General features: G+C 33.7%; 1 protein-coding gene across 1 annotated transcript in view; it reads right to left on the reverse strand.

Annotated features, from left to right (window-relative positions):
- LOC125057933 (cadherin-89D) overlaps positions 1 to 20,603 on the reverse strand; it is a 47,542-nt gene that overhangs the window by 11,514 nt on the left and 15,425 nt on the right. Inside the window, exons 3-11 of the mRNA XM_047661893.1 lie at positions 13,291 to 13,390; positions 10,477 to 10,663; positions 6,235 to 6,343; positions 5,241 to 5,443; positions 4,404 to 4,532; positions 3,050 to 3,242; positions 2,445 to 2,603; positions 1,672 to 1,805; positions 648 to 1,248 (exon numbers count right to left, since the gene is read on the reverse strand). Coding sequence (XP_047517849.1) covers positions 648 to 1,248; positions 1,672 to 1,805; positions 2,445 to 2,603; positions 3,050 to 3,242; positions 4,404 to 4,532; positions 5,241 to 5,443; positions 6,235 to 6,343; positions 10,477 to 10,663; positions 13,291 to 13,390 — 1,815 coding nt within the window. The remainder of the gene's footprint in view (positions 1 to 647; positions 1,249 to 1,671; positions 1,806 to 2,444; positions 2,604 to 3,049; positions 3,243 to 4,403; positions 4,533 to 5,240; positions 5,444 to 6,234; positions 6,344 to 10,476; positions 10,664 to 13,290; positions 13,391 to 20,603) is intronic.

Raw genomic sequence — 20,603 nt, forward strand, 5'->3', positions numbered from 1 at the left:
CAAGTGCGATAGCTTAGTCGGATTTGTTATGGAGGCCGTACGGTTTATATCTCAATATTTTTGAAGTTATAGTTTTTTTGGTGCGTTAGGGAAAATTATGAGAGTACATTTTTACGATGCGGGCGCACACCGTCACAAAAAACCGACACCCTGAAGTTAGCTATAGTCAACATATTAGTTTTTTTCTATTGTTAGTGTAGTTTTTCTTACAAACGTAGAATAAATTAAAAAAAAAGATGTTTATCTTGTTACGCCAAAGAAGTATAACTTCTAACGCGTGTACATACACGTTTTTTGTTAGTTTGATGTGATTTATTGTTGGCCTAGTGGTTTATTAAGTTTGGTGGTTTAACTGCTGCGAGATTTTAGCGACTCTCATCCCTGAGTTCGTAGGTTCGATCTCCGGCTGTGTACCAATGGAATTTCTGTCAATGTGCGCATTTAAGATTCGCTCAAACGTGAAGGAAAACATCGTGAGGAAACCGAGCTAGGTTTAGACACAAATAATCGACGGCGTGTCAGGCGCAGGAGGCTGGTCACCTACTTGCATATTAGATTGATTGATCATGAAACAGATGCAGAAATCTGAGGCCGAGACCTAAAAAGGTTCTGGTGATTTTTTTTTTGTGACTGATTTGTTCCAGTACCTTTATGAACATTAACAACATCAATAGCGACAACCGCCAAAGAATATCGCCTTTCACTAGGGTTAGCGGGTTGATCGGACGCTTCGATGAATAAAGCATGTCTTCCTTCCAGCACAGGGGACTCAGCTAACGTAATCACTCCAGTTTTAGCGTGCACTTGAAATGGCGATGTAATTGTCAAATTACTAGTTCTTTGCAGATCGTATAAAACGATGCCATTCCTGCCCAAATCTGGATCTACCGCTTGAACTATACCAATTTCTGTTCCGATTTTGGCATTTGACTTGATTGAGAATTCGTAGAGGTTACTTGGTACAAAGATTGGGTTGTTATCGTTGGCATCTAGGAGAGTGACTTCCACGGTAACAAGAGATAGGAGTTGATTCAAATCGTCGAAGTACTCGATATTTTCGTTGCTGTTTCCAACTTTGTCTGGGAAAACGTATGTTGTTTTTTCCTTTGCGGCTAATTTAGGTGAAGGATTGCGTTTCCACTTAGCCAGTCTCTGTTTATCTAGGAAAGTTCCGACAATACTTGGGTTCTTTTCTTTGGCGTAAACTTTCATTCGTAGCGATGTGTGTTGTTCACGGTCCAGTACGGTCTGCAAACAAAGTAATTCGTAAAAAAGAATTGATAACAAGTTCTTAGCAATAATAAAACCAAATGATCTGTAAAACATTAATTTAAATTAAAAAGTTAAAGATGAGCAAAAATATTTTCATGACTTCTAGGGGAACATTGAGCTGTGGTTTCCCGTTGCGTTCTTCCCCAGACAATTAAGGAATTACTTCCTTCCAAGGTAGCTCTAGGCTCTACTAATCCGGTTTGTAATAAAAATATTGAAAAATCCATAAATAAACTGTTCCCTCTGCTTTGTACTTTATATTCAATGATTTTAATATTAGAGAATAAATTATTAAGCTCATTAATACGTGATGATAGAAAGAGCAACGATCCTGGACCTTAAGTCGGAGGAACAGAACGTGTTAAGATACAATTAACTATAAACTATGTGTAAATTTACTTGGTTTTTGACGGTCAGCCACCCAGTCCTGGGATCAATAGAGAAGGCCTCGTTAGGGTCATTCAGCTGATACGTAAACTCTCCGTTGTCACCTTGGTCTTTGTCGGTGGCCATCACTTGTAGCACACTGAAACCTAAGAAAATAGTATTCATCTGATTTCGATTATAACATAATAGTTCGTTTTAGAAACCCCTAATGAGCGCGCTAACGTATATATACGCCTGATTTCAAGTAAAAGTAAGAATATGATAAAATAAAAAAGGTTCGTTTCGATATTACGGTTATTCTAAGAAATATGTAGACAAACATACATAGTTTTACGAACACTATCATAATGAAATATTATACAATTCCAACAATGTCACATACATACAGGACATATTAATAATTTCCTTTTTATTAAGGGTTAATTCCAAATAAGAGAATCGCTTCATCAAAATTAAGTCAGTAGTTTTTAGGATGCTATATGTACAGCTAAATAATATTGATCGATATTTTAAATCAGCGTATTTTTTTTACTTTTATGAATGAAATTTAAAAATGTTTTCATTCTAATGCGAATAAAGAATCTACGTTGCACCATGTACCACAGAGAGAAAAATTGGAACAAATTTTTACGTTTGATTTATTATAACCAAGTTAAATCCACATAAGTAGCTTTACTTATAACATTATATTATGCTACAAAATTGCGCAGTGGGTGCCAAAGGTGTTACACTTTAGAATAAGATTTTATATGCAAGGAAAGTATAATAATTAAATCGGTTATTACCATTAGGCAAATTCTCCACAATGCTTATATTGTAAAAGTCCACTTCAAACTCGGGTAAGTTATCATTTAGGTCCAAAATCTCGATTTCGACTCTCGTCTGCGCAGTCTTTAAGGGGTTGTCAACTTGAGCTGCCTGTATTTGAAGCATGAAGGTGTTTCCTGCAATTTAATATTAATATTCAAATAAAAATGCTACTAAATAGTTTTGTATGCGAGTTCTTAGGAGAAGAACAGTACTTCCTTACACTAGTGTAGGAATTGGTTACCTATTATAGAATTGAATTAAAAACATTGTAGTATAGTTTTAAAACAAAATGCCAGTACATTTCAGATTCGGAATATGTAATTGAGGTTCTTAAAATAGAAAAAGACTATTATTTTTAACTAAAAGTCGTTACAGATTTTGATTAACATATTTTAAATATAAAATATAACTTTGACAGTTATTCAAAAAGTGATAAAAAAAGAACATTTATTATTTTCTCTATATATATAAAATTCTCTTGTCACAATGTTCGTTCCCATACTCCTCCGAAACGACTCGACCGATAAATCGTGCTATCCCTTTCCAACTTATGACGTCAAAATCAACATAATAATCCTACCAGGAGGAGCAGTTTCAGCGTCCAGATCAATCTCTCTATCCAAAAACAGGCTTCCATTTAGAGGGCTTAGAGTGAAAAGCCGTCTTTCGTTCCCAGAGACCAGCTCGTATCGAACGGGTGCTGCCACACCTGTGTCTTGGTCAAATGCACGAATCGCCTGATTAAATGATAGCTCCTGGTGAATCCTTTTGCCCTGGTAATGCAAAAGATTAATGTAACAAGTGCACGGAAAAAATATTGCTTTTAATTGCGTGATACCCTCCTATTATTATTGCACACTGGAAGCGAACCGAATGGCAAAAGGGAATTTTAATTTTTATTGTTTTTGATGTCTTATTTAATTGTTTCTTTAAGTATTGTTATTTTGTGTGTTTATGTGTGTGTGTTTTCGTTTGTAATAAATGTTATGTCTATGTCTATTATGTGAACAGATATGCTATTATGTATACTTGTCCCTGGAGATTGTACTCTAAAGTACACTTATTAAAACCGTAAAATTTTATAATTCCCTTATTTAATCTACTGTTATTGTTACATGTAGATCAATACTTAAAGACATCAAAAATCTTTTACTACCAGGACCTTTACTCCAAAACTTCCAATAACGAGCCCAATCCCAATTGTTTCAAGGTTTTGATATCAGCGTTACGGGTAATGAGATAACTACATCAAACTTGCATACAAAAATTGTATCGCTGTCGCTATTGAAAGTTACAGAGGAAGGGCTATGTTCTCTAATCAAGTTCGTAAATTGATTAAAGGAACTGTGGAGTAACTCTCCGCTATATTTAATCGTCAAGCATTTTCTACACTAATATTATAAAGAGGAAGGATTTGATTGTTTGTTTTCATTGAATTGACTCCAAATCTATAGGCCAGATTAAACAATCATTCTCCACTAGAACTATTGACGTTATCACTAATGAACATAGGCTATAGAATGTTTTTTTAACTGTATGAAATTACGATAGTGTAACCCAAGGCGTGAAAAAGACCATTAATAATTTCTTAACTTCGTACGCTGCGGAAATTCGAAATATCTACGAAAACGTCCGCGATATGTGCAACAAAAAAATATTTTTATTGCATTTAAATGTATTTTTACCGAGAAAAGCTTTAGGCTGTTAAACATCGTGATATGTGTGTGTGTATATACGAATTAATGCGGGTTGGACCGCAAAGCAAAGTATTTTATAGAATGAAAAAATCATAATCAAAAACGTTTAGACTCTATAAAGCTGCCCGTTAAACCTTAGCTTTCCCTGAATGAAAACTATAAGGGAGGGGCGTGAAATTTCTTAACAATCAATTTTAAAACACATTTGAGACTATGTTTTTTATCTCATATACTTACCAAGATGGGATAAAACTCGGGTATTTTAGTCTTGTAGACGTCGAGCGTGAATTTGGGCGGAAGGTCATCATTGTCTTGAACTAAAATATGTACCGTGGTATTTGTAGTACGGGGAGGAGAGCCCCTGTCCTGCAATTATATTAATCATACAATACAATGTGAAAATTGATAACCGATTGGGGATTCATTTCTTCTTGTTTCATTTAACATCTATCTCTGAATTGTACGCCACTACGCTATGGAGACAATGATATTTACGTGTTGCAGCTAGTTGCACAATATGAACCCTAATTGGTATAATTAAAAAAATCTAGGCAGATTGCCCACCGAAGTATTTCCGAACCAATTCGACTTAGCCTCCAGAAAAATTTACCAATCCTTAATAGGCCGACAACACTCCTGCAAGCTAATGCTTTCAAGGGGAAGGTGATTAAATTTTTCAAGGCATATGGTAATTGTACAATAAGTTTGACAAAAATTATAAAAAGCTTAACTTATTGTGTTGGATGATCTTTTTATATAACGTAATGAAAATTATTATGACATTTGCATGCCTATTTTTATATGGCTGATTGTGCTGATTTTTATAAATGATTGATCTAAATGTACCACTTTCTTGCAAATATATGATTTATTACTTATTTAAAGCATCTGGCAGGGTGTCCATCGGAGGTGGTATCACCTGCACTTCCTGCCCCGTTTTATAAAAAAAGATAGTTTTGCATGATATCGCGTGCTCCCTTTTCCATATAGCGTAAACATAACTTAACAGAAAGAGACAAATGTATGTTTTGACACTGCACTAAGACTGAATTAAAATTTATAGAAGTTACTTACAGAAGCCGTGACTGTTAACCAGAACTCTCGATCTCCTGTATCAAAGTCCAGTGGCTTCCTTAACACGAGACCAGGCTTGTGAGAGCTCTCCAGAGTGAAGCGGTGGCCCTCATCACCAGCTGTGATGCTGTACTGGACATCTGAGTTTGGAGTGTTCGGCTTGTCACGGTCAAACGCGCGGATGCCGCGGAATATGGTTAATCCTGGAAAAGTTTACAAACAATATTATTTTGTCAAACAAGTCAAGGTGTACGATATAAATTCGAATTAATTAAATAGTTTTAAAATCTTTAAATTACGTGTAGTTTAAATTAGTATTTTATTTTTTAAAACAGTGGGCAATCAAGCAACAGGCTCAACTGATGTTAAGTGATATTGCTGCCCATGGCCACTATCCATGCCAGAGGGATCACTCAAAAGCTATACCCAATTTCCTATTTTTATCTTTCCCCGAGATCCGAAACTGAGTCCTAACAAGCTTATAAATTGTGTCATTTCCGTCAACATTTACTACAGTATCTACTATCTAGTACATATACATTATAACACCAAACATATAATTTTTTTAAACATATTTTATATGACGCAACACTGGCCCTATAATTTCTTAAAAATGCGTCCTTTTATGTATCATTTATGAAAGTCTTTCTGTGCCTACAGGAAACAAGTATTCTTTTAGCATAACCCAAGAATTTAAATTTAAACGCCAGTACGCACTAAACATAGAATTCATATTATATTTATTTATTAATACTTCGTTGCAATAACATAATAAAATTGACAAAATTAAATGAAACTGGCGTAGAGCAACTGGCGGCCTTATCGCTTTCGAGCGATCTCTTCCAGGCAACCACTGTTATTTTTTTTTTAATATATTAAATTAGATAAGGTAAGCAAGAAGTGCATAATACATACATACAGGAACAAAAAAAAACTAAGCTAACTGTAGTATATATCACCAATAATTTAAAAACCAAATAAAGAGTTACCATACCTGGTGGCGTGAGCTCATCTACAGTAACAGTGTAGGGTGTGTCAAGAAAGATGGGCACGTTGTCATTCACATCTTCAATATAGACCGTCACTGATAGATAGGCAGAAATCTGAAACCATGCACTTATTAACACGACTTTTGTAAAACATTATTTTTTTTTAACACAGGAACCACATTAAGAAACTGTAAGTAGGCTTTTAGTGGCAGGGACAACTTGAGAAAAGAAAAGTGGGTAGGCCAAAAAGACGGTGTCATAGAAATAGCAGGAAAAGACTGGCAATCTATTGGCTACTGCCAGAAGAAACATCTGCCAATAGAAATATCTGAAAAGGTTTGGAGGAGGCCTGCGCCCAAGCGGGTTTCATTCCATATCCACAGGTACCATATTACTTACTACTACGATTTAGCTATAAGTAAATCATTACAACATTAGAAATGTAAGTTAGGGATATGGAAATAAAAAAGGTTTTACTTTTATTATTATAAGTAGTGGTATTGGACGCTTTTGTATGTTAAATAACCTTAATAGAAAATTAGGTTAAACTTAAATTACATATTAGTCTTAAAGGCTAGATTGTAATATCCAATGATATGTCAATAGAGAGACAATGTATGTTCCTATATTCGCAATACATTTTCGTATGGTGAAGGAAAGCATGGTCAAGACTTAGGGCTTAAAAACTAGCTACCGTAAATCAAAAACGTATTGAATTTCATATAAGGAAATCTCGACTCTGAATCATATCCACATAGTCATAACTGTTCATGAATTGGAAGAGAACGTCATCTCCAATTCCAAGAAGTTTAAGGCAAGATTTTAGAATTTTGCATTTGCCGGTAAGATTATGTGCTGTTATTTCTGGGACAACTCGAATACTTTTGTACGTACCACTATTACGTGGACTTTATACGCAAGACAAATAAAAAAGTTGTGTGAGGAAATATGCAAGCAGTGGCGTGGCAAACTCGAAAAAGTTGTTTTCCTTCTCAAAGAAAGCGCACAGTCCAGAGTTGCGAGTCCAGCCCTGCGATTCTGTAACTCACTTCACGAACTCACACAGCGGTTTTCGCATCGGCGGTCTCTCTCAAATCAGTCGTGAAGCAGTCCTTTTATGATTTGGCATTCTGATAAACAATAAAGGACAAGCTCCCACCTTTTCAGAATGCCAAATCATAAAATGACTGCTTCACGACTGATTTGAGAGCGACCGCCGATGCGAAAACCGCTGTATGAGTTCGTGAAGTGAGTTACAGAATCGCAGGGCTGTCTTCAAATTCATGGAACATCCTCCATATTAACCGGACCTTGCTCCTAATGATTTCTACCTATTTTCGCGGTTAAATGAACATCTCAGGGGACATAAATTTGAGATCCTTCAAGGCTTTTTTAAAGGATTTTAGTAGTAAAAATATAGAAAGTGTATAAATTTGAAAGGAATAAAGATAATTGCGATAACTCATTATCATTTAATTGAACCCCCCGTACTAAGAACAAGCAATAAATAATGACAAAGTTTATAGAAATTGCATAGAACCATTCAGACCATTTATACGTCAGTGACATTTAAGTGAAGCTCTACCCACTTAGAAGGCTTTCAGTTCAATTGTTAGACGGAACATAAATATCACAATATCCTTTTGTCAACACTATCATTTATGTCGGACCATCTTTGACGCATTTGAATATAAACGAGCAGAAATAATTTTGTAATATAACAATTTAATTTTAACGATCGGTGGAGGGTAGTTTTATCTATATCGTATAAATTTTGAGGGTAGCAACTAATTATAGTTTTCAGTACATATCTTTGTTTGAAGTGTCATAATTATTGATAATAGTGTGTGCAGATCATTTGATGTCTGTTTCATTGATTTTCAACAGTAGGTCTATTGTGTGAACTCGAAGCAACTATTATTTCGCCAAAAATCGAAGTCAAGATGTCCTTCGTATATTAATCACTAACAAAACTCGTAGATTTTTAGAAGAGATTATCTGTAGTAGATTCATATATAGTTATTTCTCTAAACTTATTTTCATGTCTACGAAATGATTTTAATATGTCATGTGTATTAAAATCATTTCGTCTAAACGATTTTCTACCAAAACAAACGCTTATGTTATAAATAAAAAGAAAATTAGCAATTTTTTGACATTGAGTTGCGAGAAAAACGGCGTAATACAGCGGAAAATTTACCAATTTCTCGTACACATGTTCTCGGAGCGTTTATTAGCACATTGTCAATACTATTTTGGTACTGAAAGCAATTATGCAAATGTTGGAGTACAGACGTAAACACCATGTACGCATATAGAGGCCTGGATATGATTTCTATTTAATTATATTATATGGAACTATCTAGCCGCTACCTGGTATGCAAACAAAACAAAAAACAATTGACATCTATATATAGGATATTAGACAGCCATTTTGTTACAACGTAGTAATGGTTGCGATCAGAATGGTATACGTTGCGCGTTTTATGTAGGTAGATAGGATTCAAATATTTTCTGGGTAGTTCTGGCAGAAAAGAACTGTGAAAGGAATGCTGTCAGATTATGAAATCATGGATCATAATTTTTATAGAACAATAACAGACATTTCTATCGAAAGGTTGGTGCCATTGACACAGAACCTAATTACTATTAGCGTATATTCCAAGCTACATAACCTATTGCGGAATAAATCAAAAATAAAAACTAATAACACTTAAATAATACAACTTATTTAAAAATGGTAGACAAAACTTATATTGTTTTACTAAAAAGTGTGGCATTCGGGGACTGCCGCTGATAAATTAATTCAATCTACCAGTCTACCAGACTTAGACTAACTCGCCTATATAGTCTGTCACTCTTACGCGCACCGGCTGCACCTATCTCGTCAGAGAGATGTGAATACGCAGTATGCGTTCTGTCCCTCTCTAACGCGTATTGGCCGCACCTATATTACGTCATCGTGTGTTAGGTTTTTTCGTTACGGAATTTCTCGATTCGGTCGCCGCGCTCGAAGACCGCGATAAAATCTATGCAATAGCTTAATAATGTTCAAAAATTGAATAGCAGATTACTCGTCTACCTTGAATTACAGACAATCTAAAGTGAATAATTCAAACATATTACGTATACAACTTTATTGTACAACTTACATACATGATTATTCTAACATCAAACTTGTACTTTAAGACTTAAAACTTATAATTATTTCCAATTTAAAATACAAGATCCATAGAATCGCTTAGTGCTAACTATGAGGTGTCATTGCTACGAGCCATCAATTTCCAAGGGTCTCAAATATATTATAGGGGCCCTTCTATAAGCCTAGATCTTTGAATATAGTTCATTGACTTCATCTAAAACACATCTGATTTTACGACACATGTAAAAGTGAAAATGTCTCACCCCTATTGCGTTTACTACCGCCTACTTGCAATATTACTTCCTGCCTATTATTTTATAAATGCTTTTTTATCGTATTTCTTTCGGAAAAAATAACGAGCTCAATCTGTTTCTAAGTCGTAAAATACTCGTGAATAAGGGATAAGAAATAACGTGTCAGGCCTATTACTAACTATTTTTTTCTTCTCGGTTTAATTGGCGTTAAAAGTCTAGTTAACTAAGTGACGATTTCTAACGAAGATTATTATAAAAAAATTAAAGAAAAAACTTTTTGACCGGATTGAAGTTATGTATTATTATAAATTTACAACTATTTAACATAATTTTAAATTTATCCGACGTTTCGCGTGCTTTACAGCGTGCGTGGTCACGGTGACTGAAGACAAAAGGTGTTGGATGTCAAAAAGTATCACAGCTGTAGAGAAAGTTGCATTATCTGTATTTATTTCCCCGGAGTTGGTATCGACAGTCGGTCAAAAAGTTTTTTCTTTAAATGTGTAAAGGTTATGTCAATCAAAGACAATACTATAACCAAATTGTAGCGCTATAACCTTTTTAGGTGTGGGCCTCAGATTCCTGTATCTGTTTCAGTGGTTCGGCAAGTAGGTGATCAGCCTCCTGTGCCTTACACACACCGTCGACTATTTAAGGTTTCGGCCTAAGGCAAGCCGGTTTTCTCACGATGTTTTCCGTCACCGTTCGAGCGAATGTAAAATGCGCACATATACAGAAAGTCTATATACAGGTGCACAGCCGGGGACCGAACCTACGACCTCAGAGATGAGAGTCGCTTGCTGAAGCCAACCAACACTGCTCTTGATGATGCAGATTATAATAACACTTACCAAATCATCTCCAGTATCGAAGTCACAGCCAAGTCGGAACTTGACCACATTGTGAGGAGAATCAGAATCCACCAGATGTTCAACACTCTGCGCCAGCACAACCGCCACATGAGTCCGGTTCACATCCCGGTATGTGAACAATGCTGCATCTTCTTCGCGGTCTACTGCTTGGAGGACCAGGTCTTTTCTGAAATGTTTGATTTAAATGTTTGTGGATGGGCAGTGGAATAGTCATTAATTATTATTTCTTATAATATAACGCTCAAAGTATATAAATATTATGAATAATTTGATCATTAATATTAATTCAATCACAGATAATTATTAACTCTCTTATTCATAAAGTTTATTGAAAGAATATTTATTCTGCCTAATTGCACTCTTTCAACGAAAATACGAGTCTTAAAGATTCTTTCGTCTCTTTTTGTCTAATTGTGTATGATGAAGAGAGATATATCTAGCTCTAGCTAAAATTATGACAAGAGTCTGATTTATTTTATATTTTTTTATAAATTTTGGTTTTTAAAGATTAATCTGTAATTACGCCATCTACACGCAATTAGGTGTAGCAAAATTACGGTTAGGGTTACGTTCTCTAAGCTGAACCAAACTAATTTAAAGTTTGTTGAAGTACTAGTATTAAACACTAGATGTCGCTTAACGAAATTAAGTCTACTTCGTTGTACGGCGCATTAGGATATCAATTGTTTTTAAATCATAAAATTTAATAAGACTAATTAAGATGAAATAATCAAACTATTTGTATTGTGTATTTTCTTATTGCAATTTTAATTAAGTAGCTGGTATGTTAAGACTATTCATTTAAATAGTTGAAAGTTCCTAAAATGCATTAAAAATTGTCTTTAAAGTAATCATAGATTATGTCAAACAGAAAGTGACAGCTTAGATATCTAATCTGTAGCTCATGTTGCACTTACTGTTCACACTTTTACTGTCAACAACTATTATTAAATAAATTGCTTTAAATTTTACTTTAAAAGGTATTACATATTATTACAAATTATACAATAAAGCGGTGTATTCAATGGCAACGCATGATGTTAGACCAGAAAGTTAATAATTTGATTAGTAATAATTGCTCCAGACTTATTGATATTCAGGAGTCTAATAACGTGTGCACTGCTTAAAAAATATTAACAAATGACCAAATGCTAAATTTTATAAGTTATGGGACTCCAAACACAACAAATAGAACAAGGATTCAATTATTAATAACAAATAGAGTTATAGCAACCATAATAAGAAAATATATATTTCTTTAAGTCTCTAAATAATCAAACTATTATGAATGCCGTCTTGATAATAAAATAGGATATAGGTGGCGCTAGTAACACAAATTTCAGCTGTCACTGCAATTACTTTTAAGATGATTTAAAAACCTGTCGGTCGCAGTTTGTTACCCTGTTTTATAATGTTTAAAAATGTTTACAATTTTTAAATTAAACTCGTTTTACCGGTATACTTTTATGTTCTACTGACTCTCTTATCTGTTTAACCTAGTCACCTACTTTAAAATTATTCAGGGAATATAACACGTTAAAGATCTTTTAACTTAAAAATTAATTGGTACGGAGCACATACAAAAATTTAATATATAACTCGGTCATTATGTATTACGTGTTAAATACACATTAATCAGAGCTATTAATTCAAGCTATCCACAGTCAGTAATCTTATAATAGTATTATGAATTAATTAATTAATTTATGTAATGTGATTGATCCTTTAACTGTTTTTACTAACGAACGTTAGTGCACGAATTGCGTGTTTATTTAAAACAATATGAAAGTGAAGTATAATTATTATTTGGACTATTTATAGCGGCCGGAATAACTTCGTTAGCTAGTTTCAGAGTATGACATCATTACAGTAATTGTTTAAATGTGTTTGCAGTGATTTTCATATTTTGTAATTATTGTAACAAAATTAATGTACAAAAATTATTGTCCGCGCGACGTCGTTGAAACAGAGAAACGTTTTAAAGTGTATGTCCACAGATGGCAAGAGATTTAGTTTTATAGTATAACGATAATATTATCAAACCTTCCTTTTAAATCATTCTGATTACTGTCAAGCGCATGCAATCCAGTATGGATTAAATGATCCAATCTTTACATATCAACGCGTTCATTTTTATAGTAATTAGTATACTAGCAGACCGGCCAAGCGTTGCTGTGGCTAAGGTTTTTGTTATATTACATAGTAGTAAACTATTCAAGGGAAACGGTAGGAGAACACCAGTCATAGGGACCACCATGCTTTTTTTATGGTTATGCCATTAAATTGTAGCTTATGTGAAACGTTGGTACTTTCAACACATCGCCATCTGTTAGAAGTGTGACTATCAAATAATAAACAAATATTTTGCAATAAAATAATATTGCGGGTATAAATTGAGATGTAAGCTATCCTATCTTATCAGTTGGATTAAACTACACACAGTGTGCAAATTTGACTGATATCGATTCAGTAGTTTAGGAGTCCATAGCGGACAAACAACGTGACACGTAATTTATATATATTAAGATTAAGATAAAAGTTATCGAAAATAGGAACGCACTAGCTAGGCTTCTGCCATTTAGGGTGGTAGGTCCTTAAGATCAAAGACTATACTACATAATTAAAACCAAATTTTACTTTTTATTATTAATTTTAATTTTCTTAAGCTCTTTACTTTGTATTAAAGAAAATGTGGTAAACACAATAGATTCGAATAACTTTTGTTTCCGTAATTGCTCTGACAGGCCGAGAAAATCTAGACTAGAAAATATAAAATTATTATAGGTTTCATACCTGGGATGAACTTCCACTTGTAGCACCTCATCCCCGACTCGAAGGTTCTCCGGTATTCTCACAAACCGCAGGTACTCCCCCACCGGATAGAAGTTACAACCTGAAATTGATCGGATGTCTTATTAGCAATTGTACGTTTCTGACAATATTACAGCGTAGCTTTATTACATTATTTTTAATATTATGGCAGAAATATTTCTGCGACTGACTTGCTGATACATGCTTGTTTTTGGTTCTTAGACGTCCAGATTTTAAAATACTTTTCTTTAAAAAAATGTTTATTATGGAACATAAGATACAGGTAGCACTTCTTCCACGTCATTACATTTGAATCTGTAGGCATCCCTACTCATCGGCAAAGAAGACAGAGGGTGTAGGCCGAGAGAAAAAGCCGGCGTACAAAACTCTCAGTACTCTTTTGAAATAGCAAATCATCAAACAACACTTATTTTAAAACAAATATCGCAAATTAATTAGAAGTAGCCTGTCTAGCACTAGTCCCAGGCCCTTTTATGAACTTAATAATCGTTAACTTTATTTACTATAAAGTCTTTAATTTATTCCCTAGATTTTAAATTATAGATTGCACGAATAGCCCTCTTCTGCAGGATGAAAACTTACATGCATGTGTTAGTATAATTGAGACAAAAATCAGTACAGAAAATCGTTTGATGCCAGAAATGTAACAAATGATTTGTGATACAACTAGTAAGTAGGTATATTGTTTGATTACTGCTAAAAAGTACTTTATTAGTAATCAAACAGTGAAGTCAGCAATACGTCTAGTTGAGAAACCGTTTGTCCCAGCCATCCATTCTCTTGTCAAGTAAAAAATGGATTGATTGGTGCAACTGGCACGTGGGAAATTTAATTGTTTTATATTGGGATTTGAAGGTCTTGGTATATATTTAATTCTAAACTAAATAAGGCATTCTAACAGAATCTTAGACATATAGCGGAGTCGTGGTACTGTTTTTTTAAGATAATGTATCTAGTTGGTGGATATAATAGATATTCTGCACAATATAAATTATTTTTTACCAGTTATATCCGTTTATTTTGAGTGTTATGTGTCCATAACTCCAACTCGCATTGATGATATCCGTGTCTATATCTTGAAACTGAGCAAAAATTGCTCTTGTCATCGAGTGAAAACTTATTTTAAAATGAAAATAATTGGTTCTGTCAGAATTAATCATCCCTATTTAAATAAAGATGCCGCCACTGGCGCCTACTTTCAACGATTAAAATAAATAAATAAATCAGTGGCGCTACAACCTCTTTAGGTCTTGGCCTCAGATTTCTGAATCTGTTTCATGATCATTTTTAATCTAATAGGCAAGAAGGTGATCAGCCTCCAGTGCTTGACACACGCCGTCGACTTTTTGGGTCTAAGACATGTCGGTTTCCTCACGATGTTTTCCTTCACCGTTCGAGCAAATGTTAAATGCGCACATAGAAAGAAAGTTCCATTGGTGCACAGCCGGGGATTAAACCTACGACCTCAGATATGAGAGTCGCACGCTGAAGCCACTAGGCCAACACTGCTCAATACTTTCAACGATTGTTATGTTAAATTTCATCCAATGCTCTTCAAACTTAAACAACTTTATAGTCAGTATCACTATGTATAAAATATAAAACATCATCCTTTGTTCATAATTTTTAAGCTTGAAGAGTAAATTAACACAATATACAATTGGACAATGTACATATAATGATAAATCATAATAATTCCTTACAGCTTTCCAGTCACGACTATTTAATTAAACCATTTTAATAAAACGGTAGCGGAGAGCTGTGGTACATTTTCACTTTCAAACCACAGTTAAGCTTCATAATAACCATAATTATGTCAAATGCTCGCTGTATATTTGATCAACGAGCTATTATAGTTTCGGTTGGCTAAACATTCAATAACACTTTCAATAAAATAGCTATCTTGATGAACCGTGAAAACTTTAATAAACCCTGTAATTACCAGTTAACGGTTACAAAGGTATTTGTATTGAATTATTTACGATCTTAATAGTGGAGCAACTAAAATGTTAAGATGGTTATACTACTACGCAGTTGTGCTATAAAGTGTCTAAGATTTCACAGTGACGTGTTAATAAGTGTTTTCCATTTCAGGGATAATATGCTAGTTTTACATTATTAAATTACTGTTTATGTGTGTCTTAAGACCACTTACGAAAGCAAAATCCTAAGAATTTAATGAATTATTTTAACACTTTATTTTGGCGTGTCATTGCCGCATTGAAACGTACAAAGATTTCATAAATTACTATTTATATAACACACACAAATGGTAATACTGAAAAGTACAGTTTTATTACTAAAATTTTAAGTAGGTATTTAGGCGGCTCCAGCAACATCTTAAGGATGATAGTCGAGAGAACGGAGTCTTTATTTTATTACTTAGCTTTTTTTTATTTACGACACTGCTCCGACATCTCCACAGGGCTTTGTACCTAATAGTTTTTGTTTAACAACTTTTTTCTTATTTTTAGTAATTCTACTAACATAGATCTTAAGAAACTATTGTTACTAACTTACTAATCAATCAATGGACTGTATTTGTCTGATGAATAAAAATTATTATTATTATTTATTAAAATATTCTAACCATATCCGGCCGGAAGCCCGCCATTTCACTTAAACTGGAAAAACTGCAGTACAAACGACATCGTAAGAACATTTCCCATTGTCGTAAATCATTGTAAAATGAATTTCCTGACATCTTGCCCAACATCAGAAATTGATGGTGTCATTATGGTTTCAATTCGGCACGGACATTGTTTTACGCAAATATTGCGATGCTCATCATGGCACATCCAACCAAGCATGGCTGTAATATTCGAAACTAAAAGATTAGGAAATGATCATAACTAAATTCTGTGAAACTTTTTGTCTACATTATTCAACCATTGCGTCGTTTATAGAAGGGCTTAAAACATAGAACGCTCACATGAAGTAAATAAAAACAGACCTAGTATTGTCTTTTATTGACATAACCTTTACACATTTAAAGAAAAATCTTTTTAACCGGATTAAAGTTATGTATTATTATAAATTTACAATTATTTAACATAATTTTGAATTTAACCGACGTTTCGCGTGCTTTACAGCGTGCGTGGTACCGTGTCTTTAAAAACAGACCTCTTTCGATAGTTGTTATCCCTTTCATTAAAGGACTTTACTATCAGCATTTTTACAGAGGGGTTTGCGAGGTAGAACCTTATCACAGTTATGAATGTGTGTGTGTGTGTGAGTGATAAGGGTTTTTGGTGGTTGTTTTTTTATATAATAGGATGCAAACGGGCTGAAGGCACATCTGATGTTAAGTTTTACTGCGACCCATGGACACTAAATGCCGAAAGCATTGTCGGCGTTTTAGAAATTGGTACGCTCTTTTCTTGAATGACCCTTAGTCGTGGTTCGGAAATACTTCAGTGGGTAGCTGGTTCCACATAGTGGTGGTTGCATTAAAAAAACGCTCAGTTGTGGAACGACGGACTTCCAAGTGATACGGGTGGAATTTCGTATTCTGCCTCGACGTCCGATGGTGCAAAAGTTTAGTCCTTGTAAATTATAAAGTTTTAATTTTTCTTAAAGAACAAAGATCACTAAGCTTTAGTAGTACGAACAAGTTAAATAGACGTTTTTGTTGTAAACCTCTCGACTTGACGACGCTTTTCGAACTTGTTCTTCGAGCTCTTTCGCTAATCTGCGCCCGGTAAAGAAGAAGACACAAAGAGGATCTCTTTTTTTTCGTAATAGGAGGCAAACAGGCAGGAGGCCCATTTGATGTTTAGTAATACCGCCCATGGACTCACATTGCCAGAAAGCAAGTTGCCGGCCATTTAATAATGGTAAGCTCTTTTCTTGAAGGACCAATTGTCTAATTAGTTGTACTTCCATACCCGAAGTGGTTCTACACTGTTCTATAATTAGCATTAAAGTAGGGTCCCACATACCCCAGTAGTATTGTGAAATGTGGGAGACAGCTTTGCAATTCCGGGGCTGCGCCACCGGCATTTACATTGGCCTTGTTTTTAAGTGCCCCATAACTCAAGAAGCTAGTAATAAAACAAACAATATTGTTTTATCTCTGAAGGTAAACACTTGGGAAAGATTTCGAGATTTTACCGACACTCTTATTGTTGTTATATCAAGATGGGTATAATCATTAATGTATAGTACTTGTGAGAGGTGCTATTTGCTTGTTACACAGTACAAAATGATTAATGCGTATAATTTTGAACACTTAGAATGAAGGTATTTTTCTATTCAATTTTAATTTGGTGGTAACGTTTTTGTTATTTATGATTGTGTGGAAAAGTGCGTAGTGACTGAGAGTTTTGTGTTCAGTTTCTACTGAATGATTTCCGAACTAATTCGAATAAGGGTCCTTAAAGAAAACATTTCCAATTCTTAAAAGGCCCTCTGGCATTGAGAGTGTCCATAGGCAGCGGTATCACTTAACATTAGGTGAGCCTCGTGCTTTGCCCCATGTTCTATAAAAAAAGTTTTCAAACTAAAATCGCTTACAATTTAGTGTTTTATAAAGTTTTACTAAAATTTATTTAGATTTTATTAAATCCCGTTTAAACATATTAAGAAGGTTCAACTGTGAAACAACCATCTCGATGACAGGAAATCACCAAGTCCACTACCTAAATCTTCCTAATTAGAAAAATCCTAAAACTCTTCAAGACTGGAGTCTGTTCTTTCCCATAACACACTCACTTTCGTTCGATCAGCGAGTCCGTTTGCCCTTCTAATATATAAACAATTTGCAATTACTAATTTATTGGACTAAATTATAGGTCTCTTAACAACTTATAACTATAAATATATTAGATATAAACTAGCTTTTATAGGTGATATCAAAATTATAGAGTTAGATAACAGTACAAGGCGGTTAGAAGGGACTCTCGTAGTCTAGATCTATCATTAGGGATATCGAGTTTTTGTGCAGCTATGAATTACAGTTTTCTCTGATTATAGTAAGCTGGAATAATGTCTGAGACACGTTTCTTATTGACTCCGTTTGCGCCGCACTGCCCGCATAAGCTTTGAATTAGTCTTGGATTCGATAATGAAACGTTTTCTAAGAATTTTATTCAAATAATACTTTGAAACTGATGAGCCTGTTAATCGCTCTTATCTCAGAAACAACTATTTCAAATTGAAAAAAATATTTTATAGTGGTCGAAAAGAGGTTGAATACCAACTTTTGGCGGGGTATAGTCTAGTACTTGATAAATTTGAAATAGAAAATGTTTGAATATCTATTGCTAGAATATTATAAATATGTTAAGTTCTTAAGTCGTTAACGACTTAAAACCAGTAACGACGCCAGACCGCATGATCTATTTATATATCTTCTAATATAAAATTCTCGTGTCATAATGTTCGTTCCCATACTCCTCTGAAACGGCTCGACCGATTCTTATGAAATTTTTTATGCATATTCAGTAAGTCTCAGAATCGGCTACTATCTTTCAAACCCCTAAGTTATGTTGGTGTCCAGCCCAAATTTTTTTTTTTATCTTTTAGACAAATTTATTTGTTTTTATTTTTTTATCATACAGAAATACATACAACCCTTAATTTTTACCCCTCTGCGATCAACCCCTATTTTGTAATTGATAGTTATTTTAATTGAACTCAAAAAATGTTTCCTAGAAATAATATAGGTACATGGCAAAACAACGTTTGCCGGATTGGCTAGTATTTTATTTTTTTTTTAAATATCCGAAGTTTACAAATGTAAGTACAATTTATTAACTGCTTTTCTCGGGTAACACCACGTTATTAATAAAATTGACTTAATATTTTCTTTGAATTATACTTTTTGCTGGCCTCATGTAAGGTTCAAGAACAACCTCGAAATATAAAACAATATTCTGTAAATCAATCAGATTAATTAAACAGCACATCACTCCAGCGTTTAGTACCTAAGTAAATTTCGTTTAACAAATTTAACACTGGCTTGGTTTTCCTCTGGAAAGTCTTTCCCACGTGAGTTCTATGGTATTAGCAGTCGAATGTCAGGAAATCCACATAAAGGAACTAGCTCAGTATCATTGCGTAAGTATTTCCTGACGTTGGAAAGTGATGGAAAGTTAGCATTAACATATCAACCAGATGCTGATTTTATAATTATTGTGTCACCCAACAGTAGCAAGTTTACTCAAAGGGCGTTTTACTAAAAACTTAATGGATATTTGCAATAATAATTTACACCATTTCGCGTTTTTTCACGTGGATATAGTATAGGATCATAAAAATCACTTAATAATAAAAATTGTTTTAAAAAAAGTACACAGTTTAAATATAAGTATGCATAAGGCGTGAAAGCGTGACAAACAAACTCACTTTCGCATTTATATTTAAAGGTAAGATAAAATATCTATACACTGGGCTAATTATTGTAGAAATAATTTTAATTTATTGGGAAGTAGAATTAGTCTTCTGCCTGCAGAACAGAATATTAATTTTATTTTTCAGCCAGGGATTAAGAACAAAACATATGTTCTAAACAAAGAGCTTTAAGTAAGTGTAAAATAAGAAATAAGGTGAGCGAAAGGAACAATTTCAAAATTTATTACTTCGCTATACAATTATCTTTATTAAATCTACACTTAACGAGAAAACGTCAATTTCATTGATGCAATTTATCCATCGGTTAATGTTATAATAACGTTAATCGCTAAAGGCGCGCTACCATTGAGCAGAAAAAGTAATAAATAATTTTATTAATAAATACCACTAAACATGTAGTTTTTTTAATAATTAAGTCTTAATTATAAAAGTTACATGTATTATTATTTTAAAACTATTATAAAATGTATTGCTCTAAAATTATATCATTTAGTAGAATATATTATAAATTACTCATCAAAAGACTTAAGTATTTTTTAATTCGGTTAAAAACTAACTTAACAGTTGTTTCTTGAACCTACGGGTTAAAAGTTGATACCAACGTGGTACCGTTGAAGTATGATTAATATCATTATAGCTTAGACAATATCATTACATAGGCCCTTATTTTAATGATATTGTCATATATACTCGACATATTTTGTATTTTCGCAGAGTGAATTCACAGTAGCGATATTGTGTATATTATGTGTTTAATATTATATACTAAAGTATAAAAAAATCTATTTTATTTGATTTTTTCTCGACATCGTATTAACATAGGCTGTAAGGATAATGCATGTATTTATGTAATAAATAAATTATCGGGCGCAAATGAAACTTGTATCTCGTTTCAAAAGGTGAAATTTGACATGTATGAC

The sequence above is a fragment of the Pieris napi genome, chromosome 17 (genome assembly GCF_905475465.1).
Source record: "Pieris napi chromosome 17, ilPieNapi1.2, whole genome shotgun sequence".
Classification (NCBI taxonomy): Eukaryota; Metazoa; Arthropoda; class Insecta; order Lepidoptera; family Pieridae; genus Pieris; species Pieris napi.